The 27,257-nt window shown below is 41.8% G+C and overlaps 1 protein-coding gene across 1 annotated transcript in view; it reads left to right on the forward strand.

The window, feature by feature from the left end:
* The first annotated feature begins 2,795 nt into the window (after positions 1 to 2,795).
* Positions 2,796 to 27,257, forward strand: part of myo10l3 (myosin X, like 3) — a 58,552-nt gene continuing 34,090 nt past the window's right edge. The window contains exons 1-2 of the mRNA XM_013908374.1: positions 2,796 to 3,070; positions 16,683 to 16,781. Coding sequence (XP_013763828.1) covers positions 3,050 to 3,070; positions 16,683 to 16,781 — 120 coding nt within the window. The 5' untranslated portion in view covers positions 2,796 to 3,049. The remainder of the gene's footprint in view (positions 3,071 to 16,682; positions 16,782 to 27,257) is intronic.

Below are 27,257 nucleotides of genomic sequence, written 5' to 3' on the forward strand. Positions count from 1 at the left end.
AAGCCTGAAGATTTAAAGAAAACAAATCCCCATTCCAAAAGTGTGATTTTTAGAATGAATCTTTTTTTTCTTACTGTTAACTAGTAACTTAAAGAGCTAAAAGGGAGTGTTTTGACTCTCTTTTAACTAACCAAAGTCAATTTTTTAATGCAAAATCTAAGACCTCATCTGCACCAACACCAAAGGACCAAATCAGCTGGCTGAGTCCATAGCAGGGGTCAAGAACAGCAGGTCTTACCTGTCCCTTCCCCCCTGTCCGTTTAGGGATCTTGATAACCAAATGGATGTTTTGTTCTCTTTGTTCATGCAGACAGTAAGCATAGTCGGCTGTCTCAAAGAGTAGTTCTTCCACTGTTGTTATGTAGTTTAAAAAGCAGTGAGTTTAATTGTGGTTTAGTGCTACATATCCTCAGCAAGCCCCCTTTGTTAAGTTCAGAACTGCTTTTTTCTCTTTGGGACATGTACTGACCCACATTAGATGTGTGTTTAACACATCTAGCTGTGATATTTACTGCTTTATTATTTTTATCAGGAAAGGATGCAGGTTAGGAATAATTATCCAGAAACAGGTAAAATTGCTCTGAGTCACACAGGGAGAATCTGTTTGGTGTGCATAATGATTCACCTGGGCTGTACAGCAGAGAGTCAGGGCACCCGGTGGCCCCCATGTGTGAGTCAGGTGATTCTGAGAGGGTATAATCACCTCCAGTCAAAGTGTCTTGAGCGGTAAACTAGCTTTGGCACAACAATGGGATTGTTCAAGTATTACTCCCTGAAAATCCTTACAGGAACGCAAAACAGTGACTGCACTGTTCTTATAAAAGCTGCTCTTAACCTTTTGATTAATAAGTACCAACTAACTAACTGACTACCAACAACAGGCTTGTATAATCTAATGCAACAGAAATGCTGAATAGGCATTTTGACATATTAGGAGCCAGAAAGGCTGATCAGTACATATAATGTACTTTGATTGAATTCACCAATTTGACTCAAAAGTTGAGTTAGTGACTGAAAGACAAAATTGAGAAGGATTTGCAAGATTTGGGGATTGCACTTTGCTCTATTTAGTAGATTTTGCCACTAGTATTGAGGTGAATTAAGGGTACAAATAAAGGATATGGTTTTCTCAGAGGGGTATTGCAAAAATGCTTAGAGAAATGTTTGAACATCCCATATATGTTACTTTAAAATACTGTGTAAACTCACTAATCAGTGGTAATATAACTCCATCTCTGAAAACATGGTGTTTCAAAATCATAAAAGTTTTTTAAAAAAGAGAATGTACTTCAAAGTAAAATTATAAAATAATTTTAAGCTGTGAGAACAACACTATCAAATCAGGAGACTGACCAAAACATTCTGCCATGTACACACAGCAAGCATCTATTATATAACAGACTGCATACAGCTTGCAGTCTGGGGCTGTTGCATGACTGCTCAGTATAGAGTAACATATTCGACTATCTGGTGTTATCATACCTGTTAGCACAGGCAGTACATGAGCTGCAAAATGCACATCCATTGTTTGATTTCAACAAATAATACAAAAAAGAAAATGATTTTTGTGTTGAGACTGTAAAGCAGCTGTCTGTGATTTTATAAATGGCTGCTGAGGACCCCGTCAATCACTGATACATCATTTCATATCATTATTTATTTATAAAATGTATCTATTCATTATTTATTATTATTGATTTGTGAACCAAAGGGATGAGCTTAAAGACACACTGGCTAACCCATTTTTAAATTTGGCACCATGACACATATAAATATATTTTTATTTATCTTAATAGCATGACAGCTTGAATATAAATCCTTAAAAAAAAATAAAGTGAGAGTAAGGAGATGATGAATCACCCGGCGTGATGAGGTATTTGAATATTTTTCAAATTCAGTGCCAGTAGAAAAACTGCAACAAATGCATACCCTTAAAAATAAACAAATACAAACAAACACCACATTAGGGAGCTGATTAGTGTTTAGAAAATGAGACCATAAGATGACCATTAAAAGAAAAGCCCCAGAGCTGAAATTAGAAACAAACCGACTACAGCAAAATGTAAAACAACCCAAATCAGACAGACAGCAACAATACCAGATGCAAAACAGCAAAAACCACACAAACTGACTTCACAAGAGACAAAGAACGGCTGCAAAGGCATGCAAAATTACTAAAATACAACCAAAATGTGCCAAAATGAAAGGGAATGCATGCTTTGGTTCTTCATAGGATGAATGTGGGGCCTTTACGTATTTGTACCCGTTTGACCTCATAGCTTCTTCATCTGTCAGTGACTCTTAGGTAAAGAAAAAGAAAGAAAGAAAAACGCATTGAAGAATAGAAGTTGTGCATTCAGTGCTCAATATGCTTTACAGTTTTTACTTGGTGATGGAAACATATGAGTCTAATAAGAAGGTCCTCAAATCAAATAATCATAAAATGCTCATTTTATCGGAAAGATTTTTTTTAAGACATCTGCAAAAATAAAACCAACTTACTCCTCCTGATCTGCTTCTTTCTTCTCTGTATATTTTTTCCAGGAAGCAAAATAATGACTCAGACTCAGTCTCACCCTAGATATACATAGAAGTAGATTCATATTAGGCCTGCTGTGCTATAATAAATCTTTTTAAGCAAAAACCTGGTACGTTGAACACCATGGGGATACATGTGCACATCCACAAACATGAACAAAGAGGGCGTATGCTGAGGGGAGGGCTGTGGCTCAGCAGGCTCCTCCTCCCTGCATAATATGCCGGGTCCATTGAAATGAGTAGACAGCAGAAACGGCGCAGGCAGCTCCACAGCGACTTGTCGGGACACTTCAGAAAACAAGTCCGAAAGTGTCCGAAAATCAGAGAGCAGAATGACTCGTTTCATGACTGGCACAGAGTTGTGAGCAAGTATCCGGAAAAAAAAGAGAAAAGATTTTATTATCTTACCGAAGCGGATGGGAATAATTTGGGAATACAGCCCGCTCTCCTCCTCAGCTGTGGTACCCTGAAGTCAGACTACAAAGAGCCGTGAGGTCGAGCACTGGTTAAGATGAATACTTCCTTTTTAGAGGTGAGTTCGTCTGCTTTCTCTATAGCGATATGAATACTTTTTAGTAGCTCTTTGCTTTAATTTGGAGCCCTACATGGATTTTTGAGACCTTCACGATCCTTTGTTTTGTTTCACCACACTGTGTTTTGAGCTTTTTATAAATGCGGGATGGGTTCAGACCACTTCATGATTTTCACACCCCTGTAAAAGCAGCCCTTATTATGATTCTGCGGTCTTTGTGATCCTTTATCAGCCGCTCATGTGTCCTATACCTCTACAGGATGGAGCCAGAGTGGCAACCTCACTGTCCACACAAGCCTCTTAGTCATACAAATGTCTGCCCTGACAAAAACTACTACAGCTTCTCAGGGAAACCTGTGTGTAGCTTTAATTAGAGGCTACACAATGCAACTCTCAATGCAGTGACTGCTGAGCTGGATGTGTCATCTGCCAATCAGTCCAGAGAGCAGCACACTCTGATGTAGGTGAAAGCCAGGCTGGCTTTAGGTCTGATTTGTCATGCCCCTCTGACTCAGAGGAGGGCACACACACTCACAGAGAAGACAGATGGAGTACAGGGGAGTGAATCTCCTCCCATCCTCTACTTCTGTACCTCCCTATCAGCCATGCCCCTCAGTGATGCTGTGACTCACAGAAGTTTCAGCATGCAGGAGGTGCTCCATACACTTTTCTTTGCAAAGGCAGGTTTAATGCTGATTGGACAATTATCGATGCATTTCTATTTTTCAGTGACTTCAGTCATACAATAATAAATTCAGCAGCCTCGAGCGTAGCTTTCAATAATTTGCTGCACACACCGACTGTGTAGCGAGCAGATGGAGGAGCTGGATTTTGACTCATAATCTGCTTTTATTACAGTGATATGCTGCGAAGAGGAAGGTTATTATTTCAGCTCAGTTTTAATCTGGTTTGTGTCTGTTGACCTTTACCAACAGAGCAAGACATCCTGTAGTATTTGCTCCAAATAGGTGTAAGTTTTTTGGGGGTAGTTTATATTTCATTCTACTTGATTTCTTTGGTTGTCTTTGGACTTGACTGCATTCATTTGCAGTGTTTTAAATTTTTAAGCTAAAATACATATTGGTTTGACTTCGTTTCTGCTGCTTTTTTACTGTTAAAATTAAACTGAGTCTCTGTAACAGACCACTAATGGACAACAACAGCATAAAAATATATATTTATCTCTACCTGCTGTTTCACATCTCCGGTCTGAGCTGCGTTAGAGGGAATGACTGACCTGTCCTGGTTTTCAAGTGAATTTCGGTGTCATGGAAAGATGCCAGGGTCTTGAACTCCACAGTGCCACAGCTTGGATTTAATTAAGCAGGAATTCTGGAAGTGAATTAAGATAAGGATTAAACTCAACTCTATAAACAAGTGCACCAGGATAAATCATATGGATGTGTCTTTGCTGTGAATGTCGCGGTTGTATAAAGCTGGAACTGTGTAGATAGGAGCACATCTTTTTTAACCTTTTGCATCACAAAACTCTGTTGCAGATCATGCATTAAAGAAATCTGCACGTTTACCAATTTGCCAGTTACTAATCTAGAATCGGCTTTTCCTCATAGGCCACTGTTTGTTAAGGTGGAGACGTTGACAAGGGTTAGAAATCATGGTGGACCGAGAGGAGTGGTCATGGGAGTGCTCATCCTGATGGCCCATCCTGTCCACCATAAAACCTTCAGCACTGTCCTTTACCCCACACCCAATACGTTATTCTAATGGAAGTGACCCAACAAAAACACACAAGTATCGAAGGGTGTTTTTTTAATACTGCAAGGCTGCTGGATTTGGCAGACTTTATATTCACATTTTGTTTTTTCAGACATACGAGAAACTCCCTGCCCGCGTCACACCCAAATTTGGATGAATCAGAGCTTCCATTATGAAATTAATTTAGTTTATTTAGCTTTATCCACAATATCTGCTAATTATAACCGTTTTTCCAGTGAAAGGTTTTATGCAAGAATCCATTTCATATAGCGAATATGAGAAACATTGTTGTGCCTTTGGGGCTCTTCCTTCCTGGCTATTAATTTGCCAGGTAATATGAGCATTATCTATACCTTTGTGCGACCTCCCTTTGTATGTGTGAGCTCCCACACACACTTTAGATACTTGATACCTTTGTAGAACATCCTGAATCCCAGCTATTTTCTAAACTTGGTAATCAGTTTCTTTATAGCAGCAGCTGCTACACACTGTAAACCCAAGCAAGGAGGACCTTTCCACACCCATTAACCCCTTCATTGCATTACACACCAAATTCCTTCCTCTTAAAGATACTCTGACAGAGGGAATCCCAAATACCCAGCCTTGACCTCCCAAATTCCTGGTCACGGCTGCATGTCATCCATCCTGTAGAGCTGCGGTTGCAAGGCTTTAGGTTTCACACCGTCACCGCTGACCCCTTCACCCTCAGACACATTCTTCCCATCCTAAAAACGTCCCTCGTAGCTCTACGTGTCGCTTATGTCTGGATCTCTGAAGTCGGGGCCATGGATCGGTATCCGAGGCTGCATTCTGTGGTGAAATGGGTAACGTGAGAAAGGCCAACCTGCCGTAGTAGTAGGTGGACTATTTTCCCCCCTTTGGCGACAGACACTTTTCTGCCCAGTTGTCACTTCCTCCAGCTGCCACTTTAAAGAGCCGAGAATCATTGCTCCCATGCAGCTGGCTGATGGAGTAAGGAAAGAGCCAGGAAGTACAGTTAGGATGTGAAGAAGGAAGGAAGGAAATGTAATGGGACCAGCATTCCTTTTTTTTTCTTCTAAGCGGTTGTTTTCATTTGTAATTAAAATTGAAGTGCTTATTGTCTGCATTGTCACATCAAATTAGGGGATTTTCAAACAAGGCTCTTTAGAGTTTCGGAGCTGCGGTGAATTAACGGGGCCGGTTGTTTATGATCACAAAGAGGAAGGTATTATTAAGGCAGCGGTTTGAGTGTGCGACAGCAGAACTCCTGCAGCTTCGGAACAATCTGGAGGTGGTTTAATCCACCACAAGAGCACAGAAGCTAATTATCAGCAGCCATTGTCTGACCATGCACCAGAAAACATGGATAATCCGTTCTTATCATGTTACAGATTTGCAGCGTCAGGATTTCGAGACCACAGCTTATTCAACGATTTCCTGAATTTTCCGTTTTAACGTGAAATAAATTGGAGTCAGCGCTCTGCAATATTCTGACCCGATCCCTTCCTAACTCTTTAGCTTGTGTTTGCATTTCTTGTGAGTCTAGCAGTAACCCGACCCCCGTCTATCAGTGCGCTGACCATCAAACACGGAGAACTCAGCGCTGTGATAACCTCCTGCTGACGCCATGCTGTTGACTTTAGTTTTATCCGCTATGTCACCGAGCTCTTCAGACAAAGCCATCTGTGTTTGTGGAAATAAAAGGAAAACATATCTCCATCTTTCCACAGTTTCTTTACCAGTGACAAATAACACTGCACAGAATCGTCTCTTCCTGTCTGTTAGCTCCTGATGATGGACGAACTGTTGCTGCGTGGAGTCTCTCGTGGTCTTGGTTGCCTGTAAACCTGAAAGAAATAGTTACCACTCTCACATCTTTACAATCTATATGAAGCTTCTTCTATGTGATGTTCTGTGCACACGTGTTTCTGAACTTAAGCTGCTTTAATACCACAGGAACTTCCACACAGCTTTAGTAACTATTGGAGGTGCCATCATGGTTCATCAGAACTTGGTTTGGAGGATCTTTTTTGTCCTATAGAGTAGATATTTCCTTAGTGATGTAGGCGATTGGTCCAAACCAGTGTGTATGTTGATACAGCCACCATTTGAATGCAGCACAGGGAGCACTGTTAAAATATCCATGCATATAAACAGCAGCGCTTAACACTGTTCAGGCTTTACTGACACTATGCTGTAGTGATTTTGACCCACTGGACACAAATATAAAAATCTTGGCAAGAACTTCCCTTCCACTCACTGCTGCACATTCACCACACAGGAGGGGAATAAATGAAGTCGAATTACAAAAAAGTAAAGAACAGCAACAGGAGGTGACGGTGCATTATTAGGTACTGGTGATGCAAATGGAAAAACGCTACCAAGGTTGGGTTCCCAGGACATCCCCAGTGGGTAGTCCTACTTCTATAGATGTGATTGGTGACAATCTTATCATCTAACTCTTTGCAAATTAGCAAATCCCCAAATTAAAAACAAACAAAGCTTCACTCAAGCTATTCCTTTAACAGCTGACCTTCAACCCACTTGACTCAAATCCATCCTCCATGATTAGAGACCTCTCACTCAGTTGAGGCACTACACATGAAAAATCACTTGTAATCTTCTCTCCAACGCCCATCCTTCCTGCCGCCCTCCCTGTGTGTGTGTGCATCAGGGCCGTTCTGGGTGTGCTGTTCTCTGAAATATTAATCACATCAGGGCACTTGGGCAAGTAAGTCGGTGATGACAGAGAACACTCTCAAACTATTATATGCCAAATCTGCTGAAAAGATACAGTCTCTATGTACTTTCTTTATTCAATGATAAAACATTCTCTGATGGAAGTAAGTGACTGGCTGAAAGGCTGCAGGGTTTAACTTTGGACCTGGACCCCTTTCTTGAATGGCAGAGCCTCTTGGTCTCTCCCTTCCTTCTTGCCTGCTTACTAATAATCCTGTCGAATAAATGCGAAACAATGCCGCCCAAAATATCTAACACTCATCCATCCATTCTTTTTTTTTTTTTTCACTTAGCAGGGACCAAGTTGTACTACAAGTTGGACCAGTTAACCCTACAAAGGACAGGCCCTGTCTGGCTTCTTACCCAGGGTCATTTTGTCAAGGGGAGACCCTACCACGGGTCGGTCCTGGGATCACTTGGACATACAAACCCCTCCACTGACCACAAATATAGCTGTATCAGTTGTGTCTTGCATGGGTAAAAAGAAGGTCCTGGTTCTTACTGTTTATTAGTTGCACTGATTTTCTTGGGTAGCCTCCAGAAAGATGTCATATATGTAAATGTCCCAGACTGTTATTTTCACATCTCAGTGGCGTCTTTCTGTCACCAGCGATGTTTCTGAATGATGGGTTGTTGATATTGTAGGCTGACTGGATGTCTGTGCCTGGGCTGCTCATGTTACTGGTGTGGTATCTGCGTTTAGTTTAAAGTGTCAGGCATGCAGTCCCTTCTGTCATTCATATCTCAAAATGATTTTCAGTACATCTCCGTGAGGTAAAGGTGGACGACTCAAATCCAAAGACAAATCAGATTTGTGTGCAGGATTTGAGATTTTTACACAGACAAAATTAAAGATTATTGTCGCTTTCCCTCATGCAAAAATTTTTTTAAAAGTGTTTGTTGTCTTTCACCTTGACTGGCCGACCTGATGGACATAGTGAGATGGTAATGAGTGTCGCTTAAATCCCCTGGGTTCCAAGGTTTCGTCTGGCAGCTTAATAACAGCCAACCTGTGATTTACTGCTCCCAGTCCAGATGTTGACTTTCCTTTTTTAGTCCCCTATGATTACGCTGCACAGAGTCAGCCTATTATGGGATGGAGTATGCGTGTTTCTAAGCAACACCATCCTGTGAGTTTAGGTTAAACACATTGCAACTACCATATGTGAATATAGCCTGAGGTGAATTTTTTTTTAAAAAGCAGTAAAATTTGTTGATTCTCGTGAAGCGATTAATGCTATAGCTGTAATTCCAGGACTAATTACAGGGGTGAGCACCCTGTAGAGTTCGAGTACACATCCCACTCTGCATGAGCCTAGCTTGCCATGGTGTGAAGAGCCTGACTGGAGAAAACAGCACAGCATGGCACAATCCACAGTCATGACATGTTAGCTTTCCCATCCACTCTAAGTGTGTTTTATTATAAGTGTGTGTGTGTGTGGTTAGAGGCCCGGGGCTTTTTGTAGGATGATATGCTGAGAAGCTGAGACTAACATGAGGAGGAATGTCCCGTGTTTTTAGGACTCTCTGTGTGTTTATCTCTGCCACTTGAACGCACTGCTAAACATACTTCATCCCCCTGCTTTGTATAAGAAACACTCGCCACAATCCAAGGAGAGGTTTGAGCAGTTTCACTCATATTTGTTCTGGGATTTCTGATTGGAATCAGTCTGTGTGCTGTTGAAATGCTGCGCGACCAGTGGATCTAATAGTTTTGGCCAAAGTTTCTTCATCCTGACCTCCAGTCCTCCCTCTTTCCTGTTATAAATTATACATCTGACTATAACACACAAAATCCCTGTCTGCTCGTTTGCCCGCAAATTCCTCCAACACCATCAGGAGCTGAGCAACCAAGACTGGCACACAAGTACATCTTAGCTCCCTGAAGGTTCTTATCTATATTATGATGCCATCATGTTGCTTAGCAACCACTTACCAACAGGTTAAAATGACCCATTTGTAGCGTTTATGCACCTCCTAATGGCATCGTATCATTTCAATGTCATGACAGTAGCATCTAATTTATAGCCACAAAACTTGAATTATGCATTATGTGCTGTGATGTCATCATGCTGCCTAGCAATCACCTAGCAGCTGACGAAAATCACAGACCAGACAATACCATAGCATGGGCGTGTACTGGTAAAAGTAAAATGTGCATTGTAAGCATGTGATGCAGTTCAAATAAAAGTTTAAGGGCATATTCCAAGAAGAAAAGTACAGAGAATGGTTGCACGTCACTAGTGACAATTTGGAGGTTAATTGCAGTTACAAGTTGTAAACTCAGATTAAAGGCAGCTTATTATTTTATTCTGAGTCTTTTATGTTTGTTGCTATCATATCATCAGCTCCTGCTGGATGGGTAACATTTGTTTTAAGGATAATGCTGCGGGAGTGTTTCATGAAGCTTTTCACAATTCATTACACAGGTGGTACTGTTTCTGCAGGCGCTAAATCAGCACCATTTTTAAAAGTGAAACAATATCCTTGCAGGTTTTTAGACTCAGGACATGTAAATAAATTCACTCGTGACAGAGGTTAAAACTGCATTTATTTTATTTGCTTACAGAGTCCTAACAGTGACTTTAACATCGACAGTATCACTAATGTGCAGCTTATCATTGCCAAATTGGATTTGATCAAACCATAAATAGCTTCAGTATGAAACACTCAAAATAATAAAATGCTGAAGATAGGAGAGTTTCTAGTAATCAGTGTGGACAGCATGAGCTACAAGGTCAATGGCAGCGTAACAGTAGCCGGGCTGCTTTGTAAGCTACCACTTTGCTTATCGTGCCCCACACGTCTCACACTCTCAAACACAACACTGACTGAGCAGCATTCCTCGAGTACCTCTGGGTTTCCTGCTGTGTGACCCCATAGCTATCAGACAGAGGTATGCAGATGCCAGACGGGCGAGATGCTGGCATGTGGCTCGGTAGATATTCCAAGTCATCAAGCTTTGCTGGAAATCCAATCAAACCTGCAGTAATCACATCATTCGTTGCCTATTTGCCCCGTCCTGTAACCTATTCCATTGTGTGCACCCAGGATCAGGGCGCACGCTTTGATCAGCAGTGGAGTGAAAATATGTTTGCACAGGATAAGGAGGTAAAACGCGACACTGTGCCTGGAGTATGTGGCAGAGATTCAAGTGTTTCTCTTCTTTCTCTTTCGCTCCCGAAGACACAATTTGTTATTCAAATTCTCCTCAATACACTCATTAGCAACACAACAGATTAACGCTGTCAATGGATGACAGGGTGGTGCCCTCGAACCCCGCCTTTGCAGACAGTGTGTATCTGCTGACTGACAGATAAATGGACTACCAAACACACTTGGACACAAAAAAGACACACTCACTTAATCCTGCTTGTGCACACAGACTTGTGCACATTTGTTAGATTAATATTGTAACTCATCTCTTTCAGGTCCATTAAGTGTGATAATGATAATGGCTTGCACGACAGTGATAACAGACTACTGTTTGATTTCCATTTAGCTACGGATACTTCTCAAACAGTCCTTCTCAGTTAACAAAAACATTTTCCTCGGTGTAAAGCTTCTTCTGTTCAGGGTTTAGGCTGTTCTTCAGATTCAAGAACAACCAGCGACCCAACGCCCCCCACCCCACATCATCACAAACAGGGAAAGCCCTGTTCCCCAGGGGACTCCTCCTCCTCCATTAGCTAATTTCTGATCAGCTGCTGTCTCCATCATTAATTCATACGTCTTCTAGCACAGATGCTAGAGGTTGCTTTTAATCTTCTGATTTCTCCCCTCGGTCACACACCCTGCCCTCACCCCATGCTGGCTGGGGGTCGTAAGCTGTAACGTGTGCGGCAGGCAGACTGTGTAGTTGCATCGAGGTAACAAAGAAAGACGAAGACATAAAAGGCATGTGCCGAGACATGAATCCTTGGAAAATCTGTGCAACGGAGGATTTTTCCTTTGCGCTGCAACAACCGCTGCTGAAAAACCATTGAATTAAATGACCTCCCTTTGAGTGAAGCTGTTCACAAGTAGATACATTTATTTTCACACACATTTATATGTAATAAACATAAACATGTTGTATAAATTAAAATAATTCTCAGGTATACTGTAATATGGTAATAAATAAGTAGCGTCTTGTGTTTATGAGGGTAAAGAAACTGCAGTTAAGCATGGGCCTTGCTGTTTGTAGGATATACAGGAGACAGTGGTTTAACCTACTGGAAAGTCTTCTGCTCAAAAACCCAGAGGGAGCGTTGCCCAGTTTCCCCCTCCAGCTGCCTAGTCCTACTTATTAATCTCACCATCCACTTGGAAGACTCCCACTCATCCCACTCACCCGATGTTCAGGAGATACCATTACAACTCCTAAAATTTGGCTGTGCTCTGCTACAAAGTGATGTGCTGGTTTTTAAATATATATATATTTTAATGGTTATAAACATCTATGTTTCAGCTGATATCCCAGCAAACCACCCACTCCTACAAATATGTTTACTTTTAGTTCTGAAAGGAAGAAAAAATTCTTTTTGAAAAGTTCGTTTCAATGATTCCAACATAAATAACTAATAACATATTTTCTGTTGAACAATTATTGCACTGGTTTCTGTGAAAGTGCACAGCATTAGCGTGCAAGTACCAATTTGCTGCTTGACCTTATTAAATGCTACAGATCCCGTCAATGCTCTGGACTGCACATCTGTCTGCACAGTGGTAGCGACACAACCTTGTGACTCTGTTTGTTATGCTAATGCAGTCTTAATCTCTGAGGTGTAAATGCAGCACTGGATTACACTTCTATCCATAAAAATGATGGCGAGAAATCTAAATGAGATTAATCGAGAGCTCGAGTTTTGTGTTGATTTTAAACAAGTATGATTGCAAACCAGATTGTTATTAGCGTTAATCACCACATTAATTCTTTGAAAGGTGAAGTAGAAAAGGGAGAACGGAAACATATTCCTTTTAGTCGAATATGTTGCTGCTGCACATGTTCCACTGCTAACTTTATCCTCCTCCACATGTGAGCACAACAACAACTGATATGCTTGTCAGGATTCGAGCTGGAGGTTCTCAGGCATCGGTCCTACCTGCAGGGCAGCCGTTCGTTCACCACTCCCCAAAACCACTTTATGATCCAAGAAAGTAGCTTATCATAACTAATTGTTCAGCCGAGTCCAAGTCGGGCTGAGTTAATTAGCTTTCTCTTGTTCTCTCTGATAGGATCACCTGATACATGCCAGACGGCAGAGAAAGAGCCGTGGCACCTTGTACTGTGTATGACCTTAAATATTTAAGGGACATTCATTAGCAAATCCTTGAGCTGGATGTCTTTATACAAGCTGCTGAAACTTAAGCCTCCAGCTCCAGGATCACATCATTCAGCCTGAGTGGTCTCTGTGTCAAAAGGCATGATGGGAGGTTGGCGTGCAGCCTGTTTTGGTGGAGTCAGATTACTATTGTCAGCTGGTTCTGCCTCAGCAGTGCTACACATGCTGAGTGACGTGCAACATTAAGAATTTGAAATTAGCTTGAGCCGGAGATGTCATGGCAGCGTTTCTGCTTTGCTTTTTAATGGCGCTAATAAAACATCTGGTTACCAGAAGCAGAGGAGCCCGCTAACCGACTCTTCACAATTAATCCCACTTGCAACTGGGCTTCATCATCAAATGCACACTGTACTTTCCCATGATTACAAATAAAGATATGACTCTGTTTGTCTAGCTTGGAATGGGAAGCTGTGCAGCAGGAGGTAACTGAGGTCTGTGGGATTTAACACGAGCCGCTACCCGTGCTCCTTTGTGTCCCAGCTGGTCTTTGTTTGGGATATTTCCGCCTGGCTAACTGCTGAGGCCTCAGTCAGAGGTGATTGTCTTTGTCCTGACTTAGTGACAGAGCTCCTAAAGATGGAGAGGACGAGGGGGAGGAGTTTTGTTTAGACCATCTGTTGCTGCTTCTTAGACAATTCATCTTGACTTCATACCCTACGGCCTGAGACTCGCATACCAAAATGCAGACGAGTGTCCAATAGTGCCAATGTATATCACAGGCAGCCCTATTAATTTAAGTTTGCATATATTTAATACAATTCTACAGTTTTCTGCAGCTGGTGGCTTATATTTGGCTCCTCACATCACATAATAAGACATTTTTTGGAAGCTAAAGTAGTTAAAACAAGCTAACGTCTACTAGGGGTAACCCCAGTCTCTCCTTTCTGAACTGAGCTTTTTCTGGTTGTGCATTAGAAGTTAGCAAGAGGGATTTCTGCCTATACAGCTTAATAGGAAGAACCCAGAACTTATTTAAATGATTTTCAAACCACATGTTTACTGATATAAACCGAGATGTCAAAGCTGGTCATCAGATGTCATCTTTATAGGGGAAAGAGTTAAGTTTGCAAGTCGGAACTATTATGGTGCAGGTGTTAGCTTTATTATTAAGTCAACTTCCTTTATGATTAGTTTTATTTTTTGTCTATAGTACATAAACAAAACAGCAATACGGTAGCACAGCACAGTATCTCGTTGGGTTTTTTTTGCCCACCTTTGATTATAGTGTCTGGGAGAGATTTATCCAGAGTGCGAGTCACTCTTTACAGATGCTGGTGCAGCAGGCTGAGCTGTTATTAGCATCTTTATGGGCCACTTTGTCACTGATGCTTGGTTTACCATATACAGTCACATTTTTTTTAATTTGAATTCCTAATTACTTTAATCTAAAAAAACTACGTGTGGTGGGCATGCAGCTGGTATGCAGTGGGTTTTTGTTCATGTGAGTGGAAAAACCTCTGAAACTGACTCAGCTGCTGAGCCACTCAAAACTTTCCTTCACTTTTTGTAGTGCTGAAATTTCTTTATTGAGGCAATACTGGAATGGGTGTGGAAATTTGCCATCTTATGAGCCATCACAGTCCTCTCCTTGTCACGGCTTGCCCCCTGTCTTATTCTGCTGTACATCTCATGCAATCTGTTTGTTACAAAATACTTTCGGCTCTTTTGTCAGCCTTACTGTTAATGTCAAGTCGTGACACGAGAAAAGGAAAAAACCCCTATAAGATGACAAGAACTAGCAATATTCTGCTGAATTCCAGTTATGTAACTGAGGCTGATCTTCTTGAAATCTATAGAGCAAACACTTGTAATCCCTGCACTTGAGCAAACTCACGTGAAGCAGCTTTTCCCTGAACAGGCCAGGCATGCCAGGCTGGTACCAGGCAGAAACTGGTGTGAAAGTCACCAGTCGTCTCTGTTAATGGGTGGCCACGTGTTGCAGGATACCTCTGTTATATTTCTGTCCTGATGTTTCTGTTTGTCTGCCTCTTTATTCAACACAATAGGAGGCAGGGCATTAAGAGCTGCTCGCACCCTTCCTCTTTCCCTTCTCTCTTCCCCTCTGCCTCCTCCTCCTCCTAATTTACACGACCCTCTTTTGTCCCACTCACTCCTGTCCCCCGTGGTTTAAGAGCCACATTTAGATGTGCTCCATTAGCTGACTGAAAGAAAAAAATCTGCGATGATGGAAGTGTTTCTTTTATTTTAGACTGACTTGCTTTGACTAAGAAAGAGACCTGAATCAAAAAATAAAGAAAACATCAGCAATCAGTCATCACACAAGCTGCTGAGGGACTTCATTTATTAGATTTTTTTAGCGTCTCTGTGTCTCAGCTTGTAAATGGAGAGTGGATAAAACAAAAGCATGTTGGTCTTGTGGCAAACACATCTGTGTTTCGTGGATGAAAGTGTGCACACACGTGGCAGCCTGTTGTTAATAGTTAATGAGGATTGATGTCTGGAAGTGGTGACCTTGTCTAAGGTTTCTTAGTGGAATCCATGCATATTGATCTCTTCACTTTGATCCTTTGTTGGTCACACACTTTATTTGCTGATGCTCGTTGCTTCTCTGGCCCCCCCACCGGTGGCACTTGTGATTATTAACCGTGTTTAGCTGTTAAAGCCAAGCTTATTACAAGAGGTTGTAACTTTTTGGGTTAAATTTTGTTAAAATCCACATCCTAGTCGTCTCCATCAACTAAAATGCTAAATGAGGAATTTTCTTTGAGATCGAGGATGTTTTTCATACTGCTTTCATCTCTCCTTTGCAAAACTGCAAGTTTCAATTTGAGATTTTGGCTCTAATGAAACAATTAAGATTTTAATTACACAGAAAGTTGCTGGATTATTGTAAGCAATCAGACATGAAGGTGGTACCATCTGTCTTTCTGCAAAACTACATACTCCCGTTTACTATCAGACAAATGCGTATTTAATCATGCGAAAAGATTTTTACTTTTTATTCCACAGGGTCAGACAGGCGACTGTTTGTTTTCATTTAGTACAGTCTTTCAAACAAAGCCAAATCTATAAATGTATCCGCCGGTGCTAAAGTGGCAAATGCTGTAAGGAAATGACAGTTTGCCTGAGCAATCAGCCTCAGATTCCTGTTATTGCTCCTAGTTACTCACATGCTAACAAACATGTCTGGGAAGGTCAGCGACTCCGTATGGATACGCAAACACTGGAAACTGGGCCGCTGGGATCAGATATTAGTGTCTGTCTGGAAGCGGCATCTGATAATGGCTAGAAGTGTGCTGCGATTTGCCCGACTGAAATATAGAAAACAAAGGAAGGATGATAGACATTTGAATCGATTGATATGCTAAAGTGGTAAATGCTCATTTGGGGTCATAGTCTTTTCCTTTATAGAGGAGACCAGGCACACTGAAAGCATTTTTGGTGGTGTTTTGACTCTCGGGCACGGACTCATCATGCAGATCTGGTGAACAACTTCTTCGCTTCTAATCATAGTTTAATAAGAGACTAACTGTGTCCATCCAATCTTGGTGAAACAGTGGCTACAGTATGTGGCACATAATGGTAAGCAATTTTGAGGGGATAAAATGGAAAAAGACAGAGAGAAGAAAAGCAGAGAGGATAATTCTTACTTTTAGAGAAATTCTCTGCTCTTGCTCACCCAGCTCTTTTATAATATAGCTAAAAAGCCTGTGCGTGTGGGGAGTGGTGGTCGATCTTTGTCTTCCTTTGTTTCTGGTAATATGAAGAATAAGAATGGATGGAATACTTAGTATCTGTAATGCAAATGTGTAAGACCTTTGTGTAAAGCGCATGACTCCAATGCAAGCCCAGTGTCCAGATGTTAAGGTTGTTGTGCTATTGTGTTGCAGGGGGCCCGTGTGTGGCTGAGACACAAAGAGCAGCTCCGCCCCTCTACTGTCAGCTCTTGTGATGATTCAACCCTCATCCTCACCACCGACTATGGGAAGGTAAGAAGACGTTCTTTTTCACTAGTCTTGTCCCCGATTCGTCACCTTGGCAGTATATCTGGAACATGAAGCTTTTATCGTTGGTTTAAGCATTCAGACTCTGTGTTTGCAAGTTTACGCTTAAACCAACATTATTCCTTTTAAAAATTAACAAAGCAAAGGCGCTGAGGTGCTCAGAGAGTATTTAAGTGTCCATAGCTGATTGTGTCCATTTAAAATCTCACCCTGGTTTTGTCGTGATCTGCGGAGGCAGACCGTGCAGCGGTGTGTGTGGTGGACCCAGGTGCGAACACAACGAGAGTAGACTGGAGTAAACTTAACTGAAAGCGAGCCTTTATTTTGGCTGGTGACAAGGAGTGCAGACAAGGCAGAAACGCAGTGACAAACTAAACTATGACTAAACTGAGAAAGTAAAACTAGGAAAAACTATGAAGACACAGGAAACCATAACTATGAATACTAAGACTGGCTGTGACAACATGGAGGGTGGGAACACAGACGACACGACACAGACTACATGAAACACAGAGACTAAATACACATGAGGGATGATCAGGGGAAGTGGCCACACATGGGAGCACAGCTGACACACATGAACCTAACGACAGGACAGGAGAGGCTAAATACACTGACAATGAATACAGACTTTCAAAGTAAAACATGGAGATTAGACATGACAAGAACTAAACATAACCACGCAGACATGACACATGAACCAGGGAGACTTAGTACAGGGGGAGATGACATAAACAACTAAGGAACAAAACTAAACTGCAATCTAGAAATTAACTAGGTGAACTAAGCTAGGTGCAAATGAATACAAAAGATACATGAAACTCAAATACTGGGTCGCTTGACCCAGGACCATGACAGGTTTCTGTTAACTCGTCCAGGGTCGTATAAAGTAAAAGGGGGAGGTTTGTTTCCCATTGTGTATATGTGGGAGACCTAATTGTTTGCACATATGTGTTTCATCTGAGGGCTCTGCAGCGGCATCAACATCTTTTGTAATAAAGTAAGAATGACAGGAATGGAGTCCAGCAATTCACTGGCCTCAGCTTATCTGTTTGGCAGTGCGTGGTGGTCTTTGTGTCTGGAGGAAATCCTGTTACAGAGGCAGAGAGAGAAACAGACACAGGGAAGCAGAGAGAGACACACACACAAAGAGGTGGAAGGTCAAAAATAATTTCTCATTCAAGTCTTTGTGAGTCAAAAACTGTAGATCAAAAGAAAGCTGTTTTATCTTGTGTTATATATCTGTACTTATATGCGCTTTGCCTTCAGAGGAGTCCTTCTAAAAAACGGACTTATAAAGTAGAGAGTAGGTTGCTAAATTGTAAGGAAGCTGCATTTTTTTTTTCATGCTCGTGCATTAACTGGTTAAAGGAGTACTTGCTTTATTGTCACTGAAACTTTGTGAAGCTCTGGAGTTTTTGTCAGGCGCCCATTTCCACTGGATGCACTGTTTTTATCTAAAAGAGTGCCCCTTTGTACATTGATGTTGTTAACTTTCACACTGTTATTAATATTGTGGCCACACAAAACCAGTATTGGCAGTCCTGTACTGGTTGCTTAGGGCTTATGACAGTTAGCCATGATATTCGATGTCATCCACCATCGTTGCAAAACATTTCGAGCTGCTGGCTCTGGGTCATTTTACATTACATTCAACATTAGAGCCACACTAGTCTATAACACAACAGCAGCTACACAAAGGGTGCTGTCAACGCAGCACAGCAACAACATATGTAAGTTCACTGTTCATCAGTTCTCTCTCATGATCCTCTATCCTACCTTCCAAGCTGCATTCATAGCTTTGGGACTTTTGCATCCCCATCTCCCTTTTCACATGGAGACTGGAGTTTCAGGCCAGTTCATCCCAGTCTGTTAGGTTACCTGTTCACTTTCTAACACCATCATCAAGTCTGCAAGTGACATAATGGTGTTTGGCCCAGACAGGTGCAACATGACTCAGTTCACAGGGACAAAGCATGGCACCTTGGTGCAGAAACAACAGTCTGACCTTGAACACAAAGAAGAGCAATGAGCTAATAGTGGATCTAAGAAAACAGAAGCTTATTGCTAGAAGCTGTGAATGCATTCCCATCCATATAAATGGTCTGGAGGTGGAACAGATGTCTGCTTTCAAGTAAACTCTATGGAATATGGAATTAAATACTGGGCCAGTTTTTGGTGTTTGTAGTCTAATTGCGACAGGACTCTGAATTCGAATATGATATTGTTGCAGAATTCAACTGTGGCAACAAGTCAGCTTGTGAAATTTCTTCCTTCATATATTTTCCACAATCAACTGTAAGTGTTGTTGTTAGCAAGTGCTTGAGAACCATAGTACCTCAACTACAAGGTGGTTACCACATAAAATTATAGAGCTGAGTGCTGAGGTGCTCTGCTGAGTCAACTGCAGAGATCGAGACCACATCCTCAGTATGAAAAACGTGCGCAGGGAGCTTCATGGCATGGTTTCAATGGCTGAGCAGCTCCTATGGGTGTAGTGTGTAGGTGGCCTTGTACTCGTCCATAAATTGTATCTGTGAGTTCAGGACTTTTAATTGACTCTCAGAGAGAGCCTGGAACAAACAAATCAGGTGACTTTAGTTGACTGCTGCTAACACCTGCATCTGCTAACCAACCAATAGAAATGTCCCATGAAATAATGTGATGAAGTTGACAAAAAAATTGTAAAGAAACAAGAAACAGAAGAAACTTGTAGAAGGATTATTGTCTGCTATCATCATGACTGTATTGAAGATATACAGTGGGGTAAAAAAGTATTTAGTCAGCCACCGATTGTGCAAGTTCCCCCACTTAAAATGATGACAGAGGTCAGTAATTTGCACCAGAGGTACACTTCAACTGTGAGAGACAGAATGTGAAAAAAAAATCCATGAATCCACATGGTAGGATTTGTAAAGAATTTATTCGTAAATTAGGGTGGAAAATAAGTATTTGGTCACCTGAAACAAGGAAAATCTCTGGCTCTCACAGACCTGTAACGTCCTCTGTAAGAAGCTTTTCTGTCCCCCACTCGTCACCTGTATGAATGGCACCTTTTTGAACTCATTATCTGTATAAAAGACACCTGTCCACAGCCTCAAACAGTCAGACTCCAAACTCCGCCATGGCCAAGACCAAAGAGCTTTCGAAGGACACCAGGAAAAGTATTGTAGACCTGCACCAGACTGGGAAGAGTGAATCTACAATAGGCAAGCAGCTTGGTGTGAAAAAATCAACTGTGGGAGCAATCATCAGAAAATGGAAGACATACAAGACCACTGATAATCTCCCTCGATCTGGGGCTCCACGCAAGATCTCATCCCGTGGGGTCAAAATGATCATGAGAACGGTGAGCAAAGATCCCAGAAACACACGGGGGGACCTGGTGAATGACCTGCAGAGAGCTGGGACCAAAGTAACAAAGGTCACCATCAGTAACACACTACAACGGCAGGGAATCAAATCCCGCAGTGCCAGACGTGTTCCGCTGCTGAAGCCAGTGCATGTCCAGGCCTGTCTGAAGTTTGCCAGAGAGCACATGGATGATACAGCAGAGGATTGGGAGAATGTCATGTGGTCAGATGAAACCAAAGTAGAACTTTTTGGTATAAAGTCAACTCGTCGTGTTTGGAGGAAGAAGAATACTGAGTTGCATCCCAAGAACACCATACCTACTGTGAAGCATGGGGGTGGAAACATCATGCTATGGGGCTGTTTTTCTGCCAAGGGGACAGGACGACTGATCCGTGTTAAGGACAGAATGAATGGGGCCATGTATCGTGAGATTTTGAGCCAAAACCTCCTTCCATCAGTGAGAACTTTGAAGATGAAACGAGGCTGGGTCTTCCAACATGACAATGATCCAAAACACACCGCCCGGGCAACAAAGGAGTGGCTCCGTAAGAAGCATTTGAAAGTCCTGGAGTGGCCTAGCCAGTCCCCAGACCTCAACCCCATAGAAAATCTGTGGCGGGAGTTGAAAGTCCGTGTTGCTCGGCGACAGCCCCAAAACATCACTGCTCTCGAGAAGATCTGCATGGAGGAATGGGCCAAAATACCAGCTACTGTGTGTGCAAACCTGGTAAAGACCTATAGTAAACGTTTGACCTCTGTTATTGCCAACAAAGGTTATGTTACAAAGTATTGAGTTGTATTTTTGTTATTGACCAAATACTTATTTTCCACCCTAATTTACGAATAAATTCTTTACAAATCCTACCATGTGGATTCATGGATTTTTTTTTCACATTCTGTCTCTCACAGTTGAAGTGTACCTCTGGTGCAAATTACTGACCTCTGTCATCATTTTAGGTGGGGGAACTTGCACAATCGGTGGCTGACTAAATACTTTTTTACCCCACTGTAGTTGAGAAAGAGTAAAGAACAGTGGAGGACTAGCAGCTGTGCGTGTTGGTTCTAGTTTAGTCTACATGCATTGAACTTGATATCCTGCTCAGGTTTATTAGATCTATGTCACACAGTGTGGTTTCCACAGAGTGCTGGCGCCTTAGATCCTAGTGAACGTTCATTGCCAACGACTCTGCCACAACCACTGACTTTTTTCCATTCTGCCATTCAGGAAGCAATAGAGGCAACTAAACACTTTAGTTTCTTCAGTGCTGGTGTTCTTTGATCTCAGACAGTGAACCATAAATGCACAATCAATAATCTGTGTACATATATACATAATTTTCCCTGTTTTTTGAAACACGTATACATGGCCCATTTACTCATCCTCGGGCCATCGTAGCATCTTCTGCGGTGTTTCTGTGGTCTGTGGAAGGGATGCAGTCAACCCTGCGCTGTCCAAAGGGCAGGGACAACTCTGGGTAATGGAATATGACTGGAGTGGAGTGCTACTCCCAAAATATTCCACCACCCTCAGTGGGAGTTAAAAAAAATAGCATTAGGTTTATGTGGTGCTCCACTTTTTTTGACTGGTAGTAGGACCACTGCATTGATGGTGGCCTGAAGCTGGTCTCATATGATCTCGACATGTGAGCAGTGGATGCTGCTTATCGAGCCAGGCACATGTGTCTCTCCTCTGTTTCCAAAGCTGTAACAGAAATGCCAGGAATGTGAGATTGGGAAACAGACCGTCTCCACCATCAGGATTCCTAGCTGACCTGATGTCATCCCCCGTTCCTGGATGACGTACAGTATCTTCTGAGGTTTATAGGCACTTACTGATCTAGTCTCTGTCTCTTATTTAATTAAGCTTCTCTATCAAGCCCAGGGTATTGTGTCTGTGTATATGTGTTGTCTGCCAGCCTGCCTGTGTCTGTTTCCTACCATATCAGAGGGTGTTTGTTAAATGTATTGTGGCAGCATTTTAAACTCGGGGGTTGGGATATACTATTATCCATTGCTCCCTGCCTGAATGCCCAGCTTATCTCCATAGAGCACCACCGGAGTTTCTTTACCCACACGGCCTGGGCCTGGCTCCTGTCATATTAGCCATCATATCAGCATTCATCACTGTCATAGTCCTGACCGGACGGGTAAAATACAGCAGAGTGAATGTCTTTGTGTGTTTGAGTGCATGGATCCATCTGTGTGTCCGTGTGTGTGTTTTTGATGCCAGATGGCACAAGCTGGATTAACGGTGTGTGAGTTATCCCCAGAGGAGTCTACATGTAAAGAAAAGCAGAAAGAGGATCGGCCACCTGAGCCGAATACCTGCTGCTGGGCTGTCATTGTTGTCCCACTTGACCAGTGTTAGTCTACGACCACCAATGAATCGTTTTACACATACAGTACAAAATGCATGTGGCTTGTGGCTTGACTAACTGAGAAAATCAATGGCATTTTTATTAATAAGAAGTGAAAACAGTTGCTTTTTGATGGCCTCAGTTAATAGTGACTGTAAACTAGCCTCCGTCCCGAGTTGATTGTACACTAAAAGCCTTTTTCATGACATTAAGAATTTAACTCGAGCGAAAAACCTATTCTTATCCAGTGTGAATCCTGAAGTTGTCCAGAGCCTGTAGACATGCTGTCTGCAGTTTTAAATGGGTCATTGATGGCCCTTCAGCCTTTTCTGGATAATTAGTCAATGGAGCTATTATGTGAGCCTTTATGTGAGTGATGCACATACACAAGTAAGCTGGAAGAAATAACACAAACATTATTGTTAGCATCTGTTTGTGTGATAAACAAAATCGTTTTTGAGGATTTGGATTTACATGGATACTTTGCCTGATTTTTGGAGCTGTACAAAATCTCTCTCTGTTATTTCTTTTCATATTTTCACCAAGCCTCACCCCCACCCCCTTCACCGCCTCTCTTCTCTTGGGTCTGGGCGGGATCCCCCTGCAGCAGATGGATTCACTGTAAGACAGAGGGACTCAGAGTTTTAAAAAAAAAGGAGAAAGGGAAACAGAGAGAGGCAAAACAGCAACAAACAAGACTGTGTTTGTATCCAGAAGCTTGTGATTTTGTGTCTGTCCATGTGCCCCAGTAAAGGCCTGAATACAGCTGACATTAAAGCATAAGTGCTGTGAGCCACAGAGCCTGACTCCACCTATATGTGAATATTAAGTAGAGTTGCTTGGACAAAGCGCAGCAGCAGGGTGTGGTTTCAAGGAAGAGGAAACAAAAGGGAAGAGCAACACAGCTGCAAAACAACTTTAAAACTCAGTTATTTGCTGTGGCTTCCTTTTAGTCTGTGTAATTTTTGTATCATTTTAATTTATGTTATATAAATTTCTTTCTAAGGATGAAAAAACCCCAAACAATCTGCCAGTTATGTATTTCTTTAAGTCATCTGCTGTAGCCTATCCCAACCATCCCAGAGGGAAAGCCGGGGTACACCTGGACACCATGAATGTGACTATCCATTGATTTTCTTTTTATATAATCATTTTTATTTTAGATTAATGTATTGTTTTATCAAGAAAGCAGGGATAGAGTGCAGGAGGAATGACATGGAGGAAATGGCCTGGGGCCAACTTCAGTCCGGGCCCTCGGAGAGACGTTTCAGGACACGGGTCATCTGTTCGACCCAATGAGTTTAATTTTATTCATATTTTTTTATTTGTATTTCATGCACACATAACGATTTTTTGTGGGCTTACAAGACACAAAGAGTACAGCCGCAGTGGTCAAACTTTTCATTAAATTTCTTTCATGTTTGTTATTTTACAGCTTGGCCTTCAACAAAATAATCTTCTTTCTCTGCTCAGCCTACCAAATAAAATCAGCCATAAAAAGGTTTTCTTGCAAAAGTGCAACTCACTTTTTATGAGTCAACAGAAATGGAGGACATTTTGCCAACAATTATGTAATATCATGTCTTTAAATGATGGGAAACAAAACAAAATGAGCCTGATTGTATCTCTGAGGCTTATGCCAGTGTTTCTGAATGCATGTGTAGTATTATAACAGTGTAGCTATTCTGTGTAATGCAATAAAATCATAATGTATGTTGATGTCTATGTCTTTATCGCTATCTTGACATATTAACAGGTTGCTTAACCTTATACGTGGGGTATCAGATCGATTTGTCACAAAGTAACCTGCTCAAGGAAGTGAATGACACTTTTTTTCAAACAAAAGAAAGATTTTTTTACTCATTAGTGTGGGCATGACTGCAAAATGTTAGTCTATATCAAAGCATTTGATATTTTGGGGGTGTGGGATAGCTCTTTATTTTAAAAGCACAGTGTAACAAAGACAGGAAAGTAGGGAGAGATGGACTCAAACCCAGGCCCCTGCAGCTTTTTGGCACATGCGTTATGGGAGGTTCCCATCCCATATCTCCAGTAAATTCTCCAGAGTAATGATGATTTATGCAAACTGGAGATATTACTCCAGTTTGCATAAAACAGAGTTACAACTTTAAGTTCAAGGAAACCCAAAACACCTGCATATGCAGAACACACATGACCTGTAGAGTTATGTGTCCGCACCGAATCCTAATCTGTTAAATTTTCGAACATTATGTAAAATATGTCTTTTCACTGAGTTGTATAGGACATTAGGTTAAATTAGGAGAGAAACTAAGCGAAACACGGGGTGGTTAGCACTGTCGTCTCATAGCAAGAAGGTCCTGGATTCAAGTCCCCGCCCTACATGAAGCCTGCGTGCCTCCCCTTTGTCCTTCCCCGAGGACTTTGGCCTCTTCCTGCATCCCAAAGACATGCACGTTAGGTTAATAGGTGATTCTAAATTGGAAGTAGGTCTGGATATGAGTGTGAATAGCTGTTCTATCTCTCTGTGTGTTAGCCCTGTGATAGCCTGACAACCCAACCAGGGTGTATCCTGCATATAGTCATCATATAAATGAACACTGGGGCTTTTTGCATTTTCTGCTTTGTGTGCTGCGCGTGTGTCCAGCATCATAGCTCTCTTGTGCATACAGCCTCCATTTGTAGAAGATCAATTTGCACCGCAGACAGCTTTGCTAATCAATCATGTCGTTGTAAGTGGCATGAAATAGTTTCCATCATTACACCACTCCAATCATTAACAGCGGTGACGCTGCCCCCTCTGTGGAGCAGGCGTTGTGATAATTGTCTCAGGGATGTCTCGTCTGAAAGGTTATGACTTAAAAATGTTAAATGGACAAATTTAACAATAAATTCAAGCTGTGATTTCATTTGGTTTCGTTGAAAGGAGGAAAAATAGAAATCCATGCGTCTCAGGTGTCTTTTATCTCTTCCCCAAGAGGAACTCGTGCAGTCGATAAATCATTTGAAAACAAATTAATAACGATAAATATTGATGAGCTGTGGCTATTAGGAGAAAGTTCAAACTTCTCTCACAGGAAAGCAACCAACAATGAAACCAAGATCACAGTGCGGCAAAACAGAGGAATGTGAAACCTTTTGATGCCCAAAACTTCAGCTCAGTTTGCCCCTGGGCATCTCTGATGTTTCAGGGAGGAAAAAGTCCCTGCGGCTCGCTCTGTGAAATCTGAGCCACAAGTTATTTAAAGAAGATCAGAAACAAGGTGATAATGTGCACGGAGACAAACACCCACTCTGTGTCCCGACATACACAAAAATGCAAACAGGTAAATTATCTCCCCGTGTTACACTCTGCTCCCAGCCACCTTAAAGCTGCTTTGAACTTGCATTTGGTGAATGCTAACATCAGCAGTCAGTGTTATTGTAGATATTTGCTGTTTGTCATCAGTGTCAACAGAAACGCTTTTTAAACCACGTTTTTGTTTGGCGGTCTCAGTAATTATCTTAAAAAGAAAAAGAAACCAAAGAAAATCCATCAGAGTGTTTAAAAATGGCATCATTCCCTTTAAGTGACTGGTGTAAATGCTAATGCTGCTGACTGTGGATGTATTCAAAGTGAAAAGCCTTTCTGATTTATTAGTCACTCAGGCCCCATAGTGAATCTTCACCAATTTGCCAAAGGAGAGGGTGGGGTTAAAGCCAAATGTTGAAGGACGTCTGGCTGCAAATCTACAAACTTCTGCTCGCTGAATGACATCATTGCACAAATTGCTTTTTCTCAAAGGTTTTTACTCATTTATAAACGTTAATACCACAGAAACATTACTGACTACATTGTTGTTGTGACTTTTTCTCATCATACACCCATTCTATTATTTTGAAAAGTACGAGGCTACTCGGTGAGAGTTGTGTTACTTACTATAAACGGCCTCGTCGACATTTTTCTTTAAAGATTTACTAACTGCACATGTGATTATTTAAGATATTCAGACTCTAACGTATGCCATCCCGGAAAGGGTTTTACAAAATAAGACACATATGAAAATGCAAGTCATATAGTTTATCTTCATGCAGCTGATTTTTATAAAGGTATAATGTGCACTCACTGGCCAATCTATTAAGGACAGCTGCTGGGATTTTCATACACAACGATCTCTAGCAGACCGAATGTTCTCAGTCTGCTTTGAGCTGACAGGAAGGCAACAGGAACTCAAATAACCACTTTTACAATCAATGTATGAACAAGACCATCTATGAGTGCACAACACATCAAACCTTAAAACAGAGGGGCTACTCCAGATGCCATCTACAAGAACAAAGACTTCTATTTGCATGCTCTATTAAAGGAAAGATTTGATATAGTCCTACTTCATGTTCATTAGATCTACTTTCAAAGAATCAACAGAGCCTCAAATGTTTGACTACAGTCTATTAGCAGCCTCATCAGCCAGCCTTTGCTGACTCAGTGTTTCTCTGAGACACAGTGTCTCCTCCCTGCTGGGACACACATGAACATGCCAGGAGAGCAGCAGTAGTGCATTGGGATCCCACAGCCTCTTATCCATCAGTATTGATCTGGACACCGCTTCCCATCAGGTGACTGACATAGTTGTGGTCTCTCTGCTCTCTTATCTTGTGCATTAGAGTTCTGATAGCCAAAGAAGGCTGCGACCGTGGCTCAGGGGGTTGGGAAGCGCATCTGTAACTGGAAGGTCGCCGGTTCGTTCCCTGGGCTCTCTGTCCTGGTCGTTGTGTCCTTGGGCAAGACACT

The sequence above is a fragment of the Pundamilia nyererei genome, unplaced genomic scaffold (assembly GCF_000239375.1).
Source record: "Pundamilia nyererei isolate P.nyererei 1_Seehausen unplaced genomic scaffold, PunNye1.0 scaffold00009, whole genome shotgun sequence".
Lineage (NCBI taxonomy): Eukaryota > Metazoa > Chordata > Actinopteri > Cichliformes > Cichlidae > Pundamilia > Pundamilia nyererei.